At 35.0% G+C, this 25,043-nt stretch overlaps 2 protein-coding genes and 2 pseudogenes across 2 annotated transcripts; all 4 read left to right on the forward strand.

The window, feature by feature from the left end:
• Positions 1-1,524: 1,524 nt before the first annotated feature.
• On the forward strand, positions 1,525-6,821 carry LOC143599076 (tRNA (guanine(37)-N(1))-methyltransferase 2-like). The gene is made up of 10 exons (XM_077077128.1): positions 1,525-1,648; positions 3,218-3,315; positions 3,428-3,532; positions 3,642-3,702; positions 3,826-3,901; positions 4,212-4,728; positions 5,321-5,479; positions 5,567-5,673; positions 5,837-5,911; positions 6,762-6,821. The coding sequence occupies exons 1-10, from the start codon at positions 1,554-1,556 to the stop codon at positions 6,819-6,821; spliced, it is 1,353 nt and encodes a 450-aa protein (XP_076933243.1). The 5' UTR covers positions 1,525-1,553.
• A 2,274-nt stretch (positions 6,822-9,095) lies between these two features.
• On the forward strand, positions 9,096-10,638 carry LOC143599075 (glucan endo-1,3-beta-glucosidase 8 pseudogene; annotated as a pseudogene).
• Positions 10,639-11,009: 371 nt separating this feature from the next.
• LOC143599071 (syntaxin-32-like) lies at positions 11,010-12,821 on the forward strand. The gene is made up of 5 exons (XM_077077125.1): positions 11,010-11,256; positions 11,444-11,694; positions 12,122-12,297; positions 12,368-12,580; positions 12,662-12,821. Exons 1-5 carry the CDS (start codon positions 11,010-11,012, stop codon positions 12,819-12,821), a joined length of 1,047 nt encoding a protein of 348 aa, XP_076933240.1.
• Positions 12,822-20,119: 7,298 nt separating this feature from the next.
• On the forward strand, positions 20,120-22,545 carry LOC143599077 (syntaxin-32-like; annotated as a pseudogene).
• The last annotated feature ends 2,498 nt before the right edge of the window (positions 22,546-25,043 follow it).

The following is a 25,043-nucleotide window of genomic DNA, read 5'->3' on the forward strand; positions in this document are numbered from 1 at the left end:
CAATTATTTGTTTTATTTGTTGGTTCAACTTTTTTTTTTTTATAAAATATCTGTCTCCATATGGTAAGAGAATTAATCTAATCTAACACGAAATGTGTGAATTTACGTCTAGTCGTCTAAACTGTTCGAGGAAGGTTTAACAACTCTGGTTTGTGTGAAGGAGCTAATGAGTTATTAGGGGTTGAAGCCAATGTATTGGAGACTTCTTTTTCATTATATTTATCTTGAAGCTCAAATTCAGACTCTTAAAAAAAAACTTGGTTTTGCTTTGTATCCGAATTAGAAATTTGGTTTTCGAATTGGATACTCAAAACTTTGAACGTGGTTATCTTTGGATAACTGAATTATCCGAGTTAGAAGTCCAAGCCCAGCCCAGCCCAGCCCAACCCAAATCCGGCTAACCCCTCATGGCTTCGTCTGATTAAAGACCAAAACCCCAAGATCCTAATCCAATTCAGTTTTGCGTTGTCACACCTAACATCTCATGGTTCCCACGACCCAAATCTCTCGAGTCCAGACGGAAATTATGTACACACGCCTTTAATTAGTGTATGCTTGTGTTTATCTACAGGCACTTGTTTGGCTATAACCACTCCATCCAACAACACACGTCTTAAACTCGGTTTTTTCCGTTCAGTTAGAAACTTGCTAATTCGTATCGGTTCAGATATCGATTAGTAACAAAAATAAGAAATTCAAAATCCTAATTATTCTATTTCCAAAACTATTTCAAGACGACAATTTAAAGACGTTATATTAATCTACCAAATGTTACGAGTCTAACCAGAACGTAGGGGGGTGCAAACGAGCCGAGCCCGAAATCGGCTCGCTTAACTTACATAGAGCTCGAGCTTGGCTTGTTTCAAGCTCTATTTTCAAATATCGAGCTCGGCTCGTAAGTAGATTCTCAAGCTCGTGCTCGGCTCGTTACTATTTATCAATTATTTTTTATGTAACTATAATTTTTTTTATATATTTTTTTCTATTATAATTTTATGTATAAAAAATATATATTATTTAGTTATTTTTATTTATTTTTTCATAACATTATATATATATATATATATATATATATATATAAATTAATAATTATTTAATATATATTTTAAAAACTACATAAATGGCAGGCTCGTTTAGCCTAGCGAGCCGGCTCGACCACGATAAGTGAAGCTCGCGCTTGGGCTCGATTACTAAACAAGCTTACTTTTAGGCTCGAGTTTGGGATCAAGCTCGATTAAACTCGTCTCAATCAAGCTTTTTAACTAGCCAATCTCGAGCAGCCCTGCTAGTTGCACCCAATTTAAGTCCAATATCATAAGACCCAACTTTTAAAGCCCATTATCCACAAACTAATTTTAAGCCCATTTAACCAACCCGTTACCCGCCCAGATGAATCTGAAAACCCTAAACCTTCAAAACCTGCAAATCCGGTAATATTATTAATTGATTAATCGAAGTCCAATTCACTTGCTGTTATTGTAATCAATTCAAATTTTGTTTAATAGAAGTGTAATTACAGAAGCTGTTATTGGCGGATACTGAAGGACTGTGCAATGTTGGACGAAAGCAAGTTTGACGTGCAATTGAAGCTATTGGCACTTAGAATCCCAAGAGAGTTGTGCAAGGCTGCAACTAAATTGCTTAATGGGTATGAAATTTGAATAAAGTTTTGTGCTTTTGTTCATATGTTAAGTTTACCATCAGTTAAGTCATGAGTTTGAGTAGAGGCAGTAGTAGAGGTGTAAAATAGTCAAGCGAAGCGGCATGCGAGCTACTCGAGATCGGGTTGTAAAAGGCTCGGATTGAGCCGAGTTTAGACGAGCTCGAGGTTGAGTGTAAAATTGTAAAAATAAGCTTGTTTAATAAATGAGCTCGAGGTTTACTTATCGGGCTTGGGATGGATTGCAAGACTAAAATAAGCTTGTTTAATAAACAAGCTTGAGCTTTACTTATCGAGCCTAACAACAAGCTTGTTTAATAAACGAGCTAGAGCTCTGTTTAAGTTAAAGGAGCCAGCGTCGAGCGTAGTTGAGCTTGGCTCGTTTACACCCGATTTGCTACTCGAGATCGGCTTGTAAAAGGCTCGGATTGAGCTGAGATTAAACGAGCTCGAGGTTGAGTGTAAAATTGTAAAAATATAAGCTTGTTTAATAAATGAGCTTTAGGTTTACTTGTCGGGCTTCAGACGGATTGCAATAAGTTTTTTTTTATAAAATGAGCTCAAGCTCAAGCTTTACTTATCGAGCTCGAGCCTAAAATAAGCTTGTTTAATAAACAAGCTTGAGCTGAACTCGAGACAGTTTGCAAGCCTATAATAAGCTTGTTTAATAAACAAGCTTGAGCTTTACTTATTGAGCTCGAGCCGTCTCACGAGCTTAATGGGTATGAATAAAGTTTTGTGCTTTTGTTGAATGTTAACTTAGACATTAGTAGGGGTATAAACAAGCCAAGACGCTCGCAAACTAATCGAGATCAGCTTGTAAAAGGCTCGGATTGAGCCGAGATTAAACGAGCTTGAGGTTGAGTGTAAAAAACAAGCTTGTTTAATAAATGAGCTCGAGGTTTACTTATCGGGCTTGAGACAGATTGCAAGACTAAAATAAGCCTGATTATAAAACAAGCTCAGCTTTACTTATCGAGCTCAAGCCTAAAATAAGCTTGTTTAATAAACAAGCTCGAGCTTTACTTATCGAGCTCAAGCCGGCTCGCAAGCATATACTAAGCTTGTTTAATAAACAAGCTCGGGCCGGCTTGCGAGGCTATAATAAGCTTGTTTAATAAACGAGCTAGAGCTCTCTTTTAAGTTAAAGGAGCCAAGGTTGAGCTTAGGCTCAGCTCGGCTCGTTTACACCCCTAGACGTTAGGGAGTTTCTGTTTTGGCTGAAGTTTTTTTTTCGCATGAACTTAAATTGTTTCATATAATTTGCAGAATTCATAGGCGTATATGACGTATTCAGTTATGCTTTAGTTATTTCACATTTAATTTTCATTATATGCTTTTTTTGTTACTGATTATGTATGGAAAAGTTAACGGCTTAAATTAATAAGTATCTCTTTACGCTGTGGAAATTAAGATATTTTTGGGTTGTAATGTGGTTTTATAGAAGTGTTAATCAACTGTCATAAATCATAAACGTTATGCAATAGTTATGAATTTTGGTATTTTTTAGACTTTGACATCAAATGATCCAAGTCTTTTTTTTTGTTATGGTTTTAGACACATGCTTGACAGACCGCGAATCAAGCCCATCACTGAAGACCCAACGAGTGAAAAAACCCGTTATGTGATATTATCTGAAAAGGTACAAAGTCCTGGTAAGACTCGTTGATCATTCAACCTTATTAGAAGTTTAAACTGAATTTATACTCACTTAATATTTTCTTCTCATTTTAACGATAACATTATAATTATCAATTTCTGGAACAGACCTTTCTGATATTCCTACTCAGAAACTCAATGAGTTAGAGAAGTTATGCAAGATCGAAACGGTTCCTTACACGGTGACACTTGGATATTCATATTGGAGTGCAGGTGAATTTTTTTTAACCTGTTTTTTTTTAATCTGGTTTTCAGTTTCTTGCACAAAAGATTTATTTTTATTTAATTGGATACATATTAAGCGACTGTTATTTTCGTATAGACCAAGTGCTTAAGCAGGTTCTGCCTCCTGGACTCGAGGTGCCATCATCTTTTGAAACCATAGTTAAGTATTTTGGGAATTTGTATATAGTCTTATTATTAATGGAATTCAATATTCAAAGAGGATTTTGACAAAATTGTTTTTTTTTCATTCTGTATTTAACTCTGACCTCAATATATTTTTCAGGTCACATTGCTCATTTGAATATAACTGATGAACTTCTTCCGTACAAGGATGTAATTGCTAAAGTCATATATGATGTATGTGTCAACTTCCACTTAAATCGATTAAACATGTTCTGTGTGTTAACAAACTGTTAAAAAGTACTTTTATTAGTGTTCTAATGCATCACACGTGGAAATAAAGATATTCAGTTTATTGACAAAATGGGAAGTTGGTCAAAACGGGCCAGGTTGGTGTGACAAAATACTATTACAATCTTTTAGTAAAATAGTATAGGAGATTTTATGCATTAAAATACACTTTTTTGCGGATTTTGACTGTTGACCTGTTAGAGATAAAAAAATAATTGTCATATTTTCTAATCATTTTGGACTTTTTTTTTATCAGAAAAATCATCCTAGAATTCAGACAGTTGTCAATAAAGTTGGTTCGATAGCAAACGAGTTTCGTGTACCAAAATTTGAAATATTGGCGGGGAAACCGGATATGGCTACTGAGGTGAAACAATATGGTGCAACATTCAAGCTGGATTACGGGTTGGTCTATTGGAATTCAAGACTAGAGCATGAACACATAAGGCTGGTCAACAAGTTTGACCAAGGAGATGTCATATGTGACATGTTTGCAGGGATTGGTCCTTTCGCTATTCCGGCTGCACAAAAAGGATGCTTAGTGTATGCTAACGATTTAAATCCCGACAGCGTTCGTTATCTAAAAATTAATGCGGATGTTAATAAAGTTAACAATAATATCCATGCTTATAATATGGATGCAAGAGTTTTCATGTCTAAGTTAATGACGGTGCCCGATGGTGAGTCAGAAGTTGTTGATTCGAGTTTGGTTTCATCTGGGAATTGTAATATTCAAGAAAATGTGAAAGCAAACACTGAAGAAAAGAATTCTGGTATGCTTTTTTTTTTTTTTTTTTTTAATATTTAGTATTGTCTATATGATTAATAATACCTAAATGGAACATGTTCTACCATTAGTTCTTAGTTTCCATTTTTATTTAAGAATATTAACATCTTTATTTTGTAACATATATTCTTAACATTATTAATTTGTAAGATATATTCTTAACATAATAAAGTAAATTTTATACAGACTTTTAAGTTACAAGTAAAATCATCAACAAAAGTTCTACCTTGTTTTTATTTTTATGTTTTGGTATGCACCTTTGTATTCTTATATTTTAAATTACACTAAAACAAATCGTATAAAGCATTCATAAAAAAAATGATGCAAGAAACACAGTTCTCATATGGAGTTAAAACTAAAATCTGAAAATAGTGAAATAAGTATTTTTGAGGTGGAATACGAATATCACCGTCTACTACATCAAAATTAATAAACGTATATAGATTATATATTTTAGTTTGTTATGAAATACTGTTGCTGGACTGTTGGCCGAAAGAAACACATTTTTTCAACTTCCCAAGTTCAGTTAAACAGAAATATGAATTACATGTTTTTTACATTTTTAATCTTTCTGACAGAAAATGGAAGTTTAAAATCTGCTGACGGTCATGTGGCTGTGAGAACAAAAGGAAGCAAAAATAAAAGAATAAAAACGTCTGTGTCGTTTACCAACAAATCTTGGGAACATGTTGATCACGTGGTCATGAATCTACCTGCTTCTGCTTTACAGTTTCTTGGTAAGTTTTTGCATGCTTTACAGTTTATATCGCGATTGATATGAATTATAAATAAAATTTAAAGTCATTGATTTATATTTATTGTAGATGTATTTAGAGGCCTTATACAGAGGAAATATTGGAAGGGGTCTCTACCTTGGATACATTGCTATTGCTTCATCCGATCAACCGAGACACAACATTCAGTGGTTTCAGTAAGTGCTTTGTACTCCACCAGAACACACACACACACACACACAAATAACCATAATAATGTAATAATGTTAATATTAATATTGATGATGATGATGATAATAATAATAATAATAATAATAATAATAATAATAATAATAATAATAATAATAATCTTCTCTGCAGGAGGCAGAATCACTCTTGAATGCTAAGATACACGAGCCGGTATTTCATCGAGTTAGAGATGTTGCTCCTAACAAGGTAAAATTTTGATATAAAGTATTCTAAACTGAGTTATTATTATTATTCTTAATAAGATTCATACATCAGAAATTTATAAGAGGTTAAAAAAAGTGAGGAGAATGCTTTCCAACTTTAGTGGTCCTGCTACAATTGTTGTTTGGTGATTTATTTAATCATTTAGGGGTCAAATAACCAATGTTGGATAACTAATATTTGTTGTCAAACTAATAAATGTTCAAATAAAATCACGTTATTACTAGGGCTGTAAACAAGCCGAGCATGAGCTCGTGCTAAGCTCGTTTAACTTACTTGAGTTCAGCTCATTTTGAGCTCTAAATCTAAAGCTCGAGCTGGCTTATTATTTATTAATCTTTTATAATTATTTATACATAGTAATAATTGTTAGGTAAGTATATATTTAATATGTAAGTTAAAGCTATATAAATAATAGGCTCTGGCTTGTTTATTAATCGAGCTTATTATCCTTTATTCTTAACTTAATATGAGACTTTTACTTCCACTCGAAAGACCTTTTTCGTAACGTATGACCTTTTCCACATAAATGTCTTTTTAGTCATTCTATTTACAAGTGATAATCCTTCAAAATCAAAATCTCAAAAAAAAAAAAAAAAAAAAAACTCCAACCACTAATTACCAGTAAAAAGACCAAACTACCCTCATGTGCAGTGCACATGACTGGAGTTAAAGTACAAATTTAACGCCTGTTAATCAAAAGGACGAAATTTGATACAAAATGTAAACATAAAGGATATTTCTTGTAATTTCTTTAGTTTAAAAACGGTAAATGAAATTTGCTATATACATAAATGATGAATCTGTAATTTACTCGTGTTAAGTTGTCTTGTAGGCAATGTATTGCTTGAGCTTTCAGTTACCCAAAGAATCATGCATCGATGAAGTAGCATGAAGAAAACATCAACAAAATTCATTGCTAGGTAGTATAATTGTATGTTTCTTGATCTTAATATTGTAACATGTTACATTATTATTATTATTATTATTATTATTATTATTATTATTATTATTATAAAGTTTTAAACTTTAAAAGAAAAGTTTTCGTCTATTCGTCAAATGGCTTAATGACATCTTCCTTAGCCTGCTAATTAACATGTATTTTAGGATATCCGATTTGAATAAACTATAAAGACAATGTTTCTTGATCTTAATATTGTAACATGTTACATTATTATTATATGTTAGTTTAAAGTTTAAAACTTTAAAGAAAAGTTTTCGTCTATTTGTCAAGCGGCTTAATGACATCTTCCTTAACGTGCTAATTAACCACGTATTTTAGGATATCCGTTTTGAATAAACTATAAAGACTATGTTTCTTGATCTTAATATTGTAACATTTTGTTATTATTATTATTATTATTACATGTTAGTTTAAAGTTTAAAACTTTAAAGAAAAGTTTTCATCTATTCGTCAAGTGGCTTAATGACATCTTCCTTAACTCATTAACGCGTACTTTAGGATATCCGTTTTGAATAAACTAAAACTATAATATAAAGAAGTTGATAATGAAGATAACATAAGTAAAGAAAACAAACAATCAGAACCCCACCATTGAAAGAAGATGCAATCATGATCTTTATAGACAAATCATATCTTCTTGACTGGAATTGCATCAGGAGTATATACATACATCTTTATGCTTTTGGCTTAAAGCTTTAAATATATTAAATTAATAAAAAAAAGTTGAAAGGAAGCAAATGTGAAAATGTAACACGTAGATTCTGGCTGGAAAGTTTAATTAAAACATGTTTAAGGGGGTTGGTTAATCTTTTCTTCTTTTTTTTTTCCTTTATTAAAAAAGTATGACTTATTACTTATTAGCTTTGATGGCTCTCAACCACCATTTCATAACTTTGTTAAGTTGAACCTTTTGGGTAGCACACAGGACCCATATGTGTAGTGTACAATATTTATATGAAAGATACCTATTTTCTAAATCTTTAAATCTTTAAAGCTTCATGTTTGTTTTTTATTTCAATTGGTGGTATGAGAAAATCATTAGAATAATGTGTTTTTTACATGAAACAACTGTGCGTTGCGGTGAAGCGGGTTAGATACATTACATGCTTGAAAGCTACCGCACGTTGAGACGTGTGCGTGACTGGAAGTCGGTCGGTATCCATTCAATTCTTTACGGTAAAAGTTTTGTAGCAAAAATTGTAAGGACTAAAGTTTTGCTTTCAAAGTTGAGGAGTTGAAATATAAATTTTAGAAACTTAGGTGGCAAAACTCTAAAGAACCAAATTAAAACTCTAAGAGCCAAAACATAAATATTTAAAAAGTGACAAAACAATAAAGAGCCAAACTTCTTAAGTTGATTTTAAGAAGATTAAAAACAATATAGAGTTTGATCACAAGTAATGCCCCGCACGAAGTTAATAACAAAGTTTGTAAACAAGTCGAGCCTAAACCAAGTTTGCTTGTTGCTTACTCGTTGTTTCGCTTGTCTTGTCTTTTAAAGTGAGCCATGTTCAGGGCCAGCCCTAGGGTGGGGTTGGGTGGTCAACGGCCCCAAGCCCGACACTTCGCTAGGCCCGATTTTTTTTTTTAAAATTATGTGTATATTTATGAAAAACGATATGTATATTTAATGTTTAAACTCAATAGCATAACAACTAGCTTGGTTTAGTGGCAAAAGGTTATGACTCTCAATCTAAAAGTTGTGATTCTAACCCTATTTTTATACAAAAGTTTTTTATACAACCCAAATTATAACCAAGTAAGCCCATTTAAAAATTGCATTGTTTAAACACAACAAAATACTTCTTTACTTAAGGCCCAAAAAAAATTTCGCCTTCAACCCAAATTTTTTTTCAGTTCTCGGAGCCGGCCCTGACCATGTCCTGACCCGTCTTGACTCGGAAAAATTCAACTTGATGACTCACTTTTGAAAAAATTCAAGTCATTAAAAGATCAAATGAAAAGGTTAAATAGTTTATAACTTTATATGGAAAACTCACCTACAGAAAATCAGTTTGGTGACGAAAAAGTATATATAAAAATATAATAAAGAGACTAATAAAGTACACTTATCCATATCATATGGAGTGTGACAGCCCACACACAATTGCATGGCATTGCATATTGTTCTTATAATCTTATATAACCAAATAATAACTTATTATTCAAACAACTCTATCTTTCACTATATCTTCCCATCAGAAAATGATCATAAATCCATGCAAATTTTTCATACCAATAATCCTATGTTTATCGATCGCGTTTATAACGATCGTAACATGTTTAGACTCGGATTCGAGTCTAGGTGTTGGGGTCAACTGGGGCACTATGACTAGTCACCAGTTGCCCCCAGAGAAGGTGGTGGAGATGATGAAAGTGAACAAGTTCAACAAGTTGAAGCTGTTCGAAGCCGATAAAACGATCATGGAAGCGTTAATCGGGTCCGGGATTGAGGTGATGGTGGGAATCCCTAATTATATGTTGTTTGATATGAGTCAAGACCCAAGTTATGCTGATAATTGGGTTGATGCTAATATTACTAGTTATGTTTATCCCGGGGGTGTCGATATTAGGTACGTCGCGGTAGGAAACGAGCCGTTTCTTAAAGCGTATAACGCGACGTACCAAAATATCGCGTTACCTGCTTTAAAAAATGTGCAAAATGCAATTCACCGGGCCGGGTTTGGGTCCCAGATCAAAGCCACGGTCCCGTTGAATGCGGATATTTATGAGTCACCAGAGTGGGACCCTGTCCCATCAGCTGGTGACTTTCGTTCGGATATTAAAGATGCGACGATTGAAATCGTTCGGTTTCTTTATTCGAACGATGCGCCTTTCACCGTTAATATTTACCCGTTTCTTAGCTTATACGGAAACCCGTATTTTCCTATGGACTTCGCGTTCTTTGACGGGTCGAACAGACCCGTCAAAGACGGGGATTATTCGTACACCAATGTGTTTGATGCGAATTATGACACGTTGGTGGCTTCTCTGACAAAAGCGGGTTTCCCGGATATTAAAATAATCGTGGGCGAAATCGGGTGGCCCACGGACGGTGACATACACGCGAACATAAAAAACGCGAAGCGTTTTAACCAAGGTATGATTAGCCACGTGGCGGGGTCGAAAGGTACCCCTGTTCGACTCGGGCCGTTGGAAATTTACCTTTTTAGCCTTCTTGATGAGAACAAGAAGAGTGTAGCCCCGGGCCCATTCGAGACCCATTGGGGTATTTTCGGGTATGATGGTAAGCCGAAATACGAGTTGGATATAACGGGTGCGAAAAAGAATAAACGGTTAGCCCCGGTTATTGGGGTGCGGTATATGGCCCGAAAGTGGTGCGTGCTGAACCCGCGGGTTAAAGAGCTAGACGGGTTAGCTAAGGAGATTGACTACGCGTGTAGTTTATCGGATTGTACATCGTTAGGCTACGGGTCGACATGTAACGATTTAACTTTGGCGGGTAACGCGTCGTTTGCGTTTAATATGTATTATCAACTTCAGGGTCAGAGTGACTCGGCTTGCGAGTTTAACGGGTTGGGGACGGTCACTAGGGAGGACCCGTCGATGGGAGAATGTCGGTTTCCGGTTATGATCGCGTATGGTGATCCGAAGGTGGCGGTGCATTGGAAGGTTTTGAAGGTTTTGGTTGGTGTTGTTGAAGGTTGCATTGTGTTCTTGCTTCTTGTTTCTTAGCATTTTGATTATTATTATTTTTTTGGTTATATATATCATAGTTTTGGTTTTAGTAGATGTTTTAGATTGTAATATTACAGATAACAGATTCAACTCATATATGTTTGAAACATATAACAAGACATGTTTTTTTTAATCTCTAACTATATATAAATCTTTGTTGGAATTGGGTTCTATTTTCAATTTGTGTTGGCTTTGTATAACATTTAGGGAATAATATAAATTTTATTTATTGTTATAATAATATGAAGAAATATTTTAGAAATGAAAGAAACTTGCTAATTTAAGCAATGTGAGACAAGTAAGACATTTCTTAAAAACCGGATCTATTCTGGTTTTGATACATTTCAATGCACAGTCAAGCATCATTACATATACTAACTAATATTAGATTCTATTCGACTTGAATTCGCTTATTTTACGATGAGTCTTCAAGGTTCGTGGTATAGAGATCGCACACCCGAGTTTACTAGCATAGTTGGGAGGCTAAGAAAATATCCACAGCCGATAAATAGATCGCGATCAATGGTTTCTAGCATAGTTGAGATGCTAAGAAAATCTCAGTCATCGCGATCAAATGCTGCATTGCAGACGGAATTCAACAAAAGAGCTTCGAAAATCGGATTTGGAATAAACCAGACGTCGCAGAAGCTAGCGAAACTTGCAAAATGTGAGCTCCTAAAGTAAGATTTTAGTATGCATTGTTGGTTAATAATATTCTTAAGTGGCAGCATATGTTATACTATAAACATTATGTTATCTTTTTGTACCAAAGTAAAGTACTTACATAAATATTTATAATTGTGTCATTGATCTTTTGAACCTAGTGTTGACATGATCTATATCTGTCTGTCTAGTGGCGAAAAGGACCTCTGAATTTGACGCTCCAACGATGGAGATTCAAGAACTGACAGCAGTCATCAAGCAGGAGATTACCGCGCTTAATGCAGCTGTAGCGGATTTGCAGCTTGTTTGCAATGCACAAAATGAAAATGAAAGCATTTCAACTGACACAACTAACTATTCAACGACAATTCTCGATAATCTCAATAATCGTTTGATGGGGGCCACAAAAGAGTTCAAAGAAGTCCTTATTATGCTATCAGAGGTATAAATTTGATGCATGCAAAAGGGGATTGCAGCGCAGCTTGTTGCTCGCTTACCTGCCACTTCATTGTAAATCGTTTGGTTTTTTTATTTGAAATATAAGTTTAAAAAAAAATAGTGAACTGGGCTAAAAATGGTTGATAAGAAACAAATAAAGGTAAGGGCCCTTTTATATTTAAACAGGTCCATTAAACAATCTAATAACATGTTATTCGGTCTAAGCCTAGTAATGAAGTAAAATCAATAATGGACTTGTATGCAATTAAGGTTTATCAGTATTACAATTTTTATCGATCTTTTGGGGAAAAAGTTTATGTAAAGACCATTTTTTTAGTAATAGTCTTGGGCACTCGAAATCTCAGAAACGGTCCTGCGTCATCTTTCTTCATTTGCCTTGTGCTAGTCAAACTTGTAATCTTTGACTACAGAATTTGAAGGTTCATGAGAACAGAAGACAACTACTTTCTGCAAATGCTTCAAAAGATTTTGTTAACCCGTTTGCACACCAACGTCCTGTAGCTAACAAATCAGCTTCTACTGCTTCAACTTCACAACCTCTTTCAGTTAATAATAACTCATCAAAATCATCTCTATTATTTCCAAGGTAAAAACCAGATAACTTTGGATTTATTTAGTATGACCCTTTGACTTTGTTGTTGACTTTGACTTTTTAGGCAGCAGCCAGATGGAGTATTTCAGCCGTTATTACAACCACAAAAAAGTCAAAGTCAAAGTCAACAGCAGCAACAGATGGTTCCGTTACTAGATAGTTACAGGCAGGGCCGGGCCGAGGCTCTTCACAAAGTTGAGTCAATCATTCATGAACTGGGCACCATTTTTACGCGGTTGGCAACCATAGTTTCTCAGCAAGGAGAAGTTGCAATTAGGTTAGTTTCATGGTGAAATTTAATCCTTGACTTTGACTTTGACTTTGACTTTGACTTTTAACATCTTAATTGGGTTATCAGGATTGATGATAACATGGATGATACATTAGCAAATGTTGAAGGTGCACAAGGACAACTAATGAGGTACCTCAATAGTATATCATCCAACCGGTGGCTTATCATAAAAATATTTTTTGTATTATTTGTATACCTTATGATTTTCTTGTTTTTCGTAACCTGATTAATATTTAATGTGGCGTTTGATGATCTAGCATATGGTTGCAAATCCATTGTCGATGTCACATATATCTATTCTTAACTTTACCTTTCGTTGTCTTCATCGACTTCACATTGATAATGGCTAGCATTTGAATGCGTTGGCTTGATTTTCTTAACGTGTGTGTGGCTAGTTAAAACTTTTGTCGCATGTAGCTCACTAGCTCGTGACACGTAAATTTCATATAACTGAAATGCATTTAGAATATCGCATTGATGAAATTATGTCAGATTATAATTTACTACTTCTGGTTATTGTTAAAAATTATACATTTTTTTTCTTTTTCTAGCTATACGAATGAGCAAATGGTACGTTTTTTTAAAAGTTACTTATTCAAAAGATGCCAAAAACTTATACTAGTGTCATTTGAAGGAAATCATTTTTTTTTAGTTGCGTGTAACCCTTCATCTAAGAAAAACTTTTAAAAACATTTATAACAGGATCTTTATCTCGTCTCCTTCTTTAAAATATAGATATTTCCTCTTTTTATAATATCCGTCTCTAAGATATAGTTATATGAATAATGATTCTCTAAATATAAATATAGTGAGAATAGTCTTTGTTGATAAAGATTCTATTGTGAATGCTCTAGGCACAAAAGAAATTCAAGAAATCCTCAAAGACACAAACATCGCTTATGTTTAAAGTATAGTCCCCGGCCCCCACTAAGCAACCCAAAATTGTATAAAAAAGGCTCATCCAAAGCGAAAAAGTAATGAGGCCCGAGTAAATTATTAGACTATTTCTATTTACAACCCAACTAATATTAGTTTATGTCTCTTTCACCTATACTGGGGTTGGGTTGTTCAGGAGCCGAGCTGAGGCGAGCCAAGGCAAGCTTGGGCTCGGCTCAGATTACAAACTGAGCCGGCTTGGCTCGGATATGAAAATGAGTTAAGACCTAAGCTTGAGCTTGGCTTGGTTTTTAACCGACTTGGTTAGGCTCGGATTTACCTTGAAGGATTGAACTAGCGGTGGTGGTGATCTTGGAGAAGACTAAAACAGTGAAGAAATATGACAATCTTGGTCAAATTTATATCGAGGTTTTTTTTACCCGCTCGGTTTTTAGAATAAATCTTATGTCGGCACGTAGATAAAAAAAAAGAACGTCTCAATGGAGTATTTGGATTTTAGTGAAATTTTATATTTTAAAAGTTATAAAAGAAAAACTAATTATGAGTAAAATTAAATATAATAATATAATATTAAGAAAAGTAAAAAAAATTCATAAAAACTCGTCAAGACTATTTTTTACCTAAACTAGTCGTCCTGACAAGTTTAGAGCGTCAAAATATTTGTCCCTGAATATTTTTTAGCCTAAAATAATCGTCGCGACTAGTTTTGTAAACTACTCGTTAACACCAAGAATCTAGTCGTCACGACTAGTTTAAAATACCTATTTTTGAAATTATTTACAAATGATACTTAAAAGTTAAAACTTGAAAATTGTTTTTAAAAATACTTATTTTAGGAATTTTCCCTTATTTAAAACTTTTTAGTGGGTTAGACAAGTAAGCTTTAAGAGCATTCCCATCCCGTTCCCTATCCCTATATCTATATATATCATATAATTACACTAAAAAGATAATACATTTCTCTCTCCTGTTCAATTAAATAATATTTTTTAATACCTTTTTCCTTACAGTTTTCTTTCTCCACCCTATAATTTACAAAAAAATCACTACATTTTCCCCAAATTTACAAAAAATCACTATCTTTTCTCTCTCCATCCTATAATTTACACTCACAACCCCATCATATAATTTACAAACCCTCCTCACATAATTTTAGGGGATGGGTTGGGAATGCTCTAAGAGCATTCTCATCCGGTTCCCTAAATTTTTGTGAGTGGAGTTTGTAAATTATAGGGTGGGGTTTTAAATGATTGTGAGGGGGTGTTTGGTAGAGGGATTTGATTGGGGAGAAATGGAATTAGAAATATTTCTTTTGTTTGTTTTCTACTTTTCATTTCTATTTCTCTTTCTATTTCTCTAAAACTAGAGAATTCCATTTCTCTTTAAAACAAAGAGAAATCCATTTCTCAGCAGCCTCCTCATAGCATGTCACCACCTCGTCTCCGGCCACCACCTCGTCTCTGACCACCACCTCGTCTCCGGCCACCACCCCGTCTCCGGCCGCCACCTCGTCTCCAAGTCTGCAACCGCCACCTCGTCTCCAAGTCTGCAACCACCACCCCGTCTCCGCCGTTCGCAATGGTGAACACAGAGATGGTAACCGGTTGATTGTGGTCGCCGGTGGGTGACAGTGGTGGTGGAAATCGGCGGTGGTTGCAGGTGGCTTCTGATTATCATCATCATCATCGCCACCACAACCACCACCACAAAATCTCCAAAGAGGCAGTGATGACAGATCTGAGCCTCCTTTTTCTATATCTTATGTTCCAAAAATTTGAATCTTTTTAATTTCTTGTGTACTGTGGTTGAAGAAGGGGGTTTGGTGGCGGCAGCCGGTGGTGGTGGGCTGTGGTTGAAGAAAGGGCTGTGGTGGTGGTGCTGGTGGTGTGGGGCTGTGGTGGTGGTGCTGTGGTGGTGGGGCTGTGGTGGTGGGGCTGCGGTGGTGAGTGGTGTCAGGTTGGGTGGAGGTGGGGTTGGGTATGGTAGAGTTCTCTGTTTATTTTCTCGTGTACCAAACAAGAGAAATGATTCTCATTCTCCATACCAATTCTCTTTCTCTACAATTCCATTTCCATTTCTATTTTCTCTCCATTTCCATTCTCTGTACCAAACACCCCCTGAGTGTAAATTATAGGGTGAAAAGAGAAAAGGTAGTGATTGTTTGTTAATTTGGGGAAAGGGTTGTGCTTTTTTGTAAATTATAGGGTGGAGAGAGAAAACTGTAATGATTAAAGTACAAAAAATATATTATTTAATTAAACAGAAAAGCGAAATGTAGTGTTTTTAATGTAATTATAGAGATATGGATAGAGAACCGGATGAGAATGTTGTACCAGTCAACGCTTGCCTTTCAAAAAATTTTAATATTACTCCATTTTAGTATTTTCCCGCCCAACTATTTCCCATCTAATCTAACTAATTTCACGCTTTCTTTTTGCCATAATTTTAGTAATACACAGACGGCTGTATTCCACATATGTTCTCTTAACTATCCATGATGGTGTGCTGATAGGCTTAAAGCCGGGCTTCTGTTCAAGGATTGGAAGCCATTTCCGACATCCAATCGATCTTCTTGTCAGCGGGCCTTTCACAATTTTATTTTGCCCTAATTTCACTTTTCAAGATCGATTCATCGGATGCATTCGTCAACATTTGATCTTCGTATGGAAGCGTTCTTGAATATCATTATGGTTACAATCGAAGGCACCCTTTAATGTCGATTCATCACAGGTGAGGTGCCCTTCAATTATACTATTCCTCTTACCGATCTCAGATTCTAAAATTGATTCACCAACATTTGTTGATTAATACATAACTTTGTGGTTGTTGGATGCAGGCTCAAACTATGGGTCTTACTATCACAATCGAAGTTTTATATAATTTACTATAAAACGATTAAATAAAGTGGCAGGCAAACAGGCAACAAGCTGCGCCGCAACCCCCTTTTGAACAGCAAAGCCAATCCTGCTAAAAACGAAGCTTTGGGACCTAGAAGCTGAAGAGGTTCCGTGTACGACGCGCTGAACCCTACTCAAAAATTTCACAGCCTCTGGAGCCAGAAAACCAAATGTATCAAAGGCAAATGGTAGAAAGACATGTTGATTATCTAAACAAGCTTTCTCGTGTTTAACAACTTTGCCTGATTCAGTTTTCAACGCAGCCTGACCCACAACAAACCCACGGTCCCTGAGCCCAACAAGAGGAGACACACCTGTAAGATCCACACAGGCGTGTTTCCCCCCTGCCCACTCGAACACAAGAATATCAGCTGGTCGTAAAGTAGACCTCCCTTCAATAGGATCCGTGAGAAAGTTAACATGGGCCTCCTTTTTAGCAGAAATCCCTGCCCGTTTAAGAACATCACATAGAACATCCCTAACCAGATCATGTCTGTATTTAAAGCCAGACAATTCTTTGCAATGCACCGCATGGTCACCAAAAGAATCCAAACAGACCTTGCGACAAATTGGGCAAGGTTCATCCGTCGGGAACATAGGGATCATTAACCGGTACTTAAGGATAGCCCGATACTCTAAACCCGACATACGTTGGCCTAATCCTTCAATGGGGATGGCCGTTAGAAAATCCTGAGCCCGAGGAGCCCGAAGGCATTCAAACACCGCCTTTTGGCGAGGGGATAGATCAAACTTTACTTCTAAACTCTTGACGATTCCACTAAATATGGCACTCGCCACAACATGTTGGGCTTTAGGGGGGGCGGTGTCCTTATTAGAGAACCCGCTAAGATCAAAATCTGAAAGTGAAGTACGTAAACGATTCATCGCACACCCATAATCAGAGTCCAACCCATAAATATCACAACCCTGAAGAATATGGTCTTGCAAACACCACGACTGTGCTCTCGAAGCCACAAAAGCATATGTAGATACATCCTCGGCCGAACAGAGACCCAACCCCCCATAACGGATCGGAAGTGATGCCAACCTCCATTGGAGATCCCCAAAGAACGGACCTCCACAAACCACGATGTCCTCAATCGCCCTTCGAAGACCATTGTCAAATATAGAAACAGCTTCCCCCACATACATAGGTTAGCATGTTCTCAAACCGAACAAAAGCTTGGCGACTCCCATACATGAGCGAAGCAAAAGAAGCTCGCATTGAGGATCCCGAAGTCTTGGGAGACAGCTCATCAGTTCCACAGCGCTAGATGCCCTTTTCATAGCCAAACTGCTGATAAACCCCGCATCCTGGCTTACAGCACCACCAAGGAGTTTCACGCCAAGCACCGGCCTTCCAATCCCGCAAGGGAACAACCCCTCCTGTGCCTTCACCCCATTGCATGTTGGCCAAAATAACTCTGTTTTCTTAACTTTTAATTCAAGACCCAAACGAGGCCCCTCAGACCTGATAATATCTAATGCTTTGGCTACCTCTCTAGTATCCCCGATAATCGTGCCATCATCCAAGTACCAAGCATGAAAGAGAAGCTTGCACCGATCTCTGATTTGGTGAACAAGTGGGTGCAAAGCTAAGGCAAAAAGGAGAGGCCCAAGAGGGTCCCCCTGTTGAACCCCAGTGGTGGATTTAATGAAAGTATCACCCACATATAACCTAGCCGACTGCCCATATAAAAAAATCCACCCAAAGAGAAATGGAAGGACATCGACTCCGAACCTCATATTACCATACATTTTATATTAGATTAATGCGCATCTTTGATTTGCCTTCAACTTGCAGTATCAACTATGTAATTAGAAGCTTTGATCATGTGTAGATTCTGTTACTTTTGATTTGTTTGCTGTTAGTTTGATTCTAGGCGTGAAGGAATTAGATTTGTAGTTGGGGTCATTTTTTGATTTTTTTTTCTATTTTTGCATGTTCTTTAATAGGATATATATGTATGTGTGGATAATGGAAAAGTTGCAAAAATTGATGCTTCATGATCATCTCTTTAATTTCAAGGACAACATAAACAGTTTATTTTTCATTTTAAGTGTTATCTGGAACCGGTAATCCTAAAAGTTTGGTTATATTTTCTTGATTAACAACTCAGTTACACCATTTTTCTACACATGAAGTACTTTCAATCACCCATTTTGAGATGTTTCTAGCTGTTTATTTTATGGTGAGTCCTTGTCACATTTTGTGTAGCGATGAGCTGATACTACTTCTGTAATAGAAACATGGTGTATATGCATTATCTTTTAAAGGCATGTTTCATATTTCATGTATATAACTTCTTTTTAACTTGAAGTTGATACGCAACTCAATTGACTCTTAAAAGTCAAAATTGATCACCTTTCATGGAATCATGGGGTTAAATCTTAATGGTTTTTCTGTTGAACTTTTGAATATTGGTTCTGTAGCTTTTGGAAACTTTGGTGTGATAATGCTCAAAAAGCTGTGGTGGCCTCTTAATCAATTTTTGAAAGTTTAGGCAGACGTGCGTACATGTACATCTAAACATGGTGCATTGGGTGATACCTCCACTGAATTTTGGGCCTTTAGCGGAAACAGGGGAATAAAACCCTGGTTTGTTTTTCCTTTTATTTTACTTTAAAAATGGTTTTTCTATAATATTATAATGTTTTTATTTTTTTTGCTTAATTTGGTTTATTCGAATAGATTCGAACTCAACTTGATTCGAGTTTTATTCGAACCGTTTTATTTAAAATTTTAGGCGAATTTGAGTGAATAACTTGATTCGAATAATCCGAATTTTATTCTATGAACACACCTAAATAGTGCATGAATATTTATAATACACGGATGCCTTATTTTTCATTTCTACTTTTTTATACAATGTTCATTTGAATAATCAAACAATTCTTCAATCTCATAGATTTTTTTCTTTTGTAGCCGATCGTCTGCTCAAGTGTTTAATGTTACTTCACAATCTAGATGAATGGGCCGAGTTGGTGCTTCATAATGGCAGCATAATTGATATTAGAAGTTGTAGAGATTGTTGACTGATATTCTATTTGATTTTGACAATGATTTTGATAGAATTACTAATATAGCAAGACATTGACTGATGTGGTTTGATTGCATGTAGGTATGGTAATCTTAAAACTGTTTCTTGCTTCTTGATTGTTTTCAAGACAAATCTATATTACTTAATACATATTTTTTCTATTATGACTTACTAAAATAAATTACAACTCACCTATAAAGTTATATATATATATATATATATATATATATATATATATATATCAATCAATCTACTACCAAATAGTACATTGATTGTTTTACCATTATTATAAGTCTTCTCGTGAATTCTATATTTTCGATCCAATTTCATTTCAAAAAAATTATATTTATGTAAAATGATATGTTGATATCACACCAAATTTACAATTGCTTAAATATATAAACATATCTTTATATTTGTATTTTATTATATTTCCAACCCGTATAGTACACGGGTCCTTAACCTAGTTTGTAATATATAGTCAACAGTTGGGTATGATCAGTCTCAGTCAACGGTTGTTAGAGATCTGAAAAACCGGATCGTGTTAAGGTTTTTATTCAATTCAATTCAATGCAATCTACAGTCAAACATTATTATTATTCATTTGAATCATTTATTCTATAAGCCAAATGCATAACTAAACTAACTAATATCACACTCTTCTTTTCCTTACACATTATTATTTTACAATGAATCTTAAATCAACAAAATGTTTGTCGTATGGAGATCGAACACCAAAGTTTTCTAGCATGGTTGAGAGCCTAAGGAAATCTCGATCATCGCGACCAAAGGTTTCTAGCATAGTTGAGAGCCTAAGAAAATCTAGACCATCGCGATCAAAAGTTGCATGCAAGATTGAATTCAACAAAAGAGCTTCGAAAATTGGATACGCAGTCCATCAGACGTCGCAGAAGCTAGCCAAACTTGCAAAATGTGAGTTCCTAAAGTAAGATTTTAGCATGCATGCATTGTTGAGTAATAAAAATTCTTGGGAAAGTTTTGAGTGAGTGTTTGGTTCGACGATGAGGATTTGACGGTTCAGCTGGTTTGAGTGTTTGATTTTGTTTAGTTTTCGGTTTCATCCGGTTTCTGTTATGTATGATTTTGGTTTCAAACTGTTATATTTCCTTTTAGACTTGCCTCTTATTCATTTGAGTTCTGCTACAAAATAAGTTAGAGCCAAGGTTGCAAAAATCGCTAGGTGGACACTAGGCGGCCGACTGGGAAGTTGGGAGTACTCGGACATGGTAAATATAAAGAAATTAATTTTTGGATATTATATATTTGTCAAAATAAGCATAATTCACGTCAAAATGGTACTCTAGCTGACTCGGCGACTTTTGAATGACTTTTAACTGACTTTTTGAGAACCCTAGCCCGCCTAGCTCGACTTTGATCGCATAGTCTGACTTTTTACTGACTTTCAGAAATTCCTAGCCCGCCTAGCCCAACTTTTGACCAACCTTGACTGCCTCTGACTAATCCAGGCCAACTTGAAAAAAGTCTCCAAGGTAGGGGTCCAAGGACCGACTAGTCGTCGGCTTTGGAATCCGACTTTTACAACACTGGTTAGAGCTACAATTTCTTTTGGTAAAAGGGAAGGGTAAAATGGTCATTTTATAAGTCAATTTTATTTAAAGCAGGTAAATATATAATATTTAAGTTTAAAGAAGGGGATACGTGTAATTAAATGTTTGGATCGGGTATATATGTAATTGCCCATATATTTGCAGTAGTGGATCATGCAAGTGTTGAAATAAATAAAAATGTCTTACTATAATCATCTAAGATTATGTTTTGTACTATAGTAAAATGCAAACCTTGTGACATTCATCTTTTGAACCTAGTTTTCACATGATTTTCGTCTATCCTTCTAGTGGCGAAAAGGACCTCTGTATTTGACGATCCAACGATGGAGATTCAAAAATTGACAGCCGTCATCAAGCAGGAGATTACCGCCCTTAATGCAGCTATAGCGGATTTGCAGCTTGTTTGCAATGCACAAAATGGAAATGAAAGCATTTCAACTGACACAACTACCCATTCAACTACGGTTGTTGATAATCTCGAGAATCGTCTGATGAGGACCACAAAAGAGTTCAAGAAAAGTCCTCACTATGCGAATAGAGGTATAGTTTTTGATGGGTGACTTTTTGCGGAAGGTTAAAACCTTTTGCAACTGTTCAAGCGTTACATAAATACTTGAGGTGTCAAATTTGAGTACAAAAATTTACTTTATTTCGATAGTATTTTAGTAAAATTGTGATCTTTTGACTGCAGAATTTGAAGGTTCGTGAAAACATAAGACAGCTATATTCTGCAAATACTTTAAAATATTCCGCGAACCCATTTGCATGCCAACGTCCCATTGCTAATAAATCAACTTCTACTGGTTTAACTTCACCGCCTCCTTGGGTTAATAATAATAACTCATCAAATTCATCTCCATTATTTCCCAGGTAAAAATGAGATATCTTTGGATATATATATAGAGTATATCTCTTTATTTTGTTGTTGACTTTGACTTTCCAGGAAGCAGGCAGATGAAGTATTTCGGCCCTTATTACAACCACAACAAAGTTAAAGTCAAAGTAAACAACAGCAACAAATTGTTCTGTTACAAGATAGCTACACGCAGAGCAGGACCGAGGCTCCTCACAACGTTGAGTCAACCATTCATGAATTGGGCACCATTTTTCCACAGTTCGCAACGATGGTTTCTCAGCAAGGAGAACTCGCAATTAGGTTCGTTTCATGTTAAAATTAAAACTTTGACTTTGACTTTGACTTTGACTTTGACTTTAAATATCTTAATTGGTTGTCAGGATAGATGAAAACATAGAAGATACACTAGCAAATGTGGAAGGTATACAAGGACAACTAATGAGGTACCTTAATAGTATATCATCTAATAGATGGCTTACTTTAAAATTAATATATTTTTTTTGTATTAATCATATTCCTTAATATTTTTTCTTTTTTCGTAGCTTAATTAACATCTTAGATCGATTTTGATGATCTTGCACGTAGTTGCAAATCCTTTGTTAATGTCACGTAGCTACTTCAACTATCTTTTGTGGATGAAGTTGGTTTTCTTTCATATTAAATGTTGGATGTCACGTGTTAACTTCTAGTCAAGTCTAAATTTTGATTTCTCACCCCTCTCATCCATCAAAAAATAGCGATTTTATTTAGTGTGGTAAATAAAATGATAAGTTGATAACACATTAAAACCATATTTCCTATTTTTTATTTTTTTAAAATGTCTTATATATATATATATAGGGTAAGGTTAAAATGAAAACCTATTTGAGTTGTGAAAACCTGCAAAAACCTTATGTAACATCGGGTTTTTTTTTTGTTACATGTAATATATGTTGTAACATTTAATACAAAACATCGAAACATCAAAAAAAATATTTTTGCTAGTTTTTAACATTTTTTTACTAATTTTTATATATGTTTTCAGGAGAGATAAAAAGTTATATTTATATTTACATTATTCACTTTAATTGTGGACCACAAGATTTAAACATTAATTAAAAACATGTGATTGAGAATGGGTTTCTAGAGTTTTCACAAGGGTTTTCATTTTATACTTAACCTACATATATATATATATATATATGTGTGTGTGTGTGTGTGTGATGCTATTTAAAATAGATATTTCTTGAAAAAAAAAACATTTATAATACACAACTTTCTAGCCTAGCTTGTTTATATATAGCCAAAAAAACATATTCGAAGAGGAAATATATTTCAAAAAATCAGATGCCGTATAATTGTTTTATTATTTTTTTTTTGTAGGATACAGCAAAGTCAAAGTCAACAACAACAGATGGTTCCGCTACTAGATAGTTGCATGCAAAGCCGAGCTGAGGCTCTTCACAAAGTTAAGTCAACCATTCACGAACTGGGCGCCATTATCACGCAGTTGGCAACCATAGTTTCTCAGCAAGGGGAACTTGCAATTAGGTTAGGTTCATATCAAAATTTAAACTACAATTAACTTTTGACTTTAAGCATCTTAATTGGGTTGTCAGGATTGATGAGAACATTGCAGATGCTCTAGCAAATGTAGAAGGCGCACAATGGCAACTAATGAGGTACCTCAACTGTATATCATCCAATGAGTGGTTTATCATTAACATATTTTTTGTATTAATTGTATTCCTTATGTCTGTCTCGTTTTTCGTAGCGTGATTAATATTTCATATAGGAGTTGATGATCTAGCACATAGTTGCAACTTCATTGTTGATGTCACATACATCTATTCTTGATCATACCTTCTTTGTCTTTAACTTCACGTTCATATCATTCTCTTCACCCATGTTCTTTTACCAACCCTTTTTTAGTATTCAACTAGTAATGAACTAAGGTATGGGATTTTGCGACGGGTTAGAGTGTATAAAGAGAATCACACGAAGTTAGCAGTTTCATTTTAAATATCGAAACGTGTGTGATGTCAGTAAATAAAGAAAAATGCAACAAATAAAAGAGAGAAGAAAATGAGAAATTAAAACACGTCGTTTTAAACATAATATAAAACCATGTAAGGTAAAATTTATTGGGGAAACTAAGAACAGGGATGGATTCAAACTCGAGTAGCTCAAAAGAAAAAAAAAACTAAAAATAACTTTGATGAATTGTTCATCTATACTTTGATGGCTTGTGCATTATCACACACAACTTCAACCTGTACATTATCACTCACAACTTCACCGTGTACATTATCGCGTACAACTTCGGTTTGTATATTATCATGCACAACTTCGTTTTGAATGAAACTTACATCGAAATATAGATAAAAATAGGCACGTCACAACTGTGAACTATATATTCAAAGTTTTAAAATTTTCATATTTTAAAAGTTAAAAGCGAAAAAGAAAAACAAATTATAAGTGAGACGCTTTTTGCAAAGTTGTTGGGAAAAGATATTTGAAAGAGGTATTTAAAAGTATAAGGTTAGCCTACTTAAATTAGAGGGGCTATGATGTAACTTCGTTAATGATCATAGTGTAACTTAAAAATATCATATGCTTATATGTCTTGTATATTGAACTTTAACCTTTATAAATGTCCATACTTTATTGATAAAATATTTTTAGACTTTATTAAATTATTTAATTATGACAAAAATTAATATCATATGTCTCCTATCGATTTCACTTTGTATATCAAAAAAACACATAATAGGAGAGAAATTTATTTAAAAAAAACAGATACCTATGACTGTTTTATTTTTCAGTAAAATATAAGGGAATCATAGTAATATGGGATATCATCATCATCATCGTACTCAGTATGTCTCACCAATAGCAAAGTTATGGTAGGGTCTGAGGATGGTAAGGTGTAGACAGCCTTACCTCTACCCCATAGGGATAGAGAGGTTGCTTCCGGTGAGACCCCCGGCTCGATAGTAGTTTCGCATCAAGCCTTGGACATAAGGCACATAGCACTCAATCATCGGGACACCAGCTGATCGGTGCATGTACCCTTATCTTTCAGCTATCAACGCCACTACATGATGCCTGATTAACCGTCCGTCACTTTTAACGTTATTTTCACGAGATTAGTAAAATAACGTCAAAATTAGTGCAATTTCACTTTTG

Source organism: Bidens hawaiensis, unplaced genomic scaffold (assembly GCF_021521415.1).
Source record: "Bidens hawaiensis isolate Kalapana, Puna unplaced genomic scaffold, B.hawaiensis_p1.1 tig00051459_1, whole genome shotgun sequence".
Taxonomy (NCBI): domain Eukaryota; kingdom Viridiplantae; phylum Streptophyta; class Magnoliopsida; order Asterales; family Asteraceae; genus Bidens; species Bidens hawaiensis.

Excerpts from the sequence above, each read along its gene's own strand:
- LOC143599076 (XM_077077128.1), top strand. The coding sequence starts at position 1,554 with ATGTTGGACGAAAGCAAGTTTGACGTGCAATTGAAGCTATTGGCACTT. Across the intron at positions 3,902-4,211 it reads TTGCTAAAGTCATATATGAT|AAAAATCATCCTAGAATTCA; the intron begins GTATGTGTCAAC and ends TTTTTTTATCAG. Across the intron at positions 5,912-6,761 it reads GAGATGTTGCTCCTAACAAG|GCAATGTATTGCTTGAGCTT; the intron begins GTAAAATTTTGA and ends GTTGTCTTGTAG.
- LOC143599071 (XM_077077125.1), top strand. The coding sequence starts at position 11,010 with ATGAGTCTTCAAGGTTCGTGGTATAGAGATCGCACACCCGAGTTTACT. Across the intron at positions 12,298-12,367 it reads TCATCTCTATTATTTCCAAG|GCAGCAGCCAGATGGAGTAT; the intron begins GTAAAAACCAGA and ends TTGACTTTTTAG. Across the intron at positions 12,581-12,661 it reads CAAGGAGAAGTTGCAATTAG|GATTGATGATAACATGGATG; the intron begins GTTAGTTTCATG and ends TTGGGTTATCAG.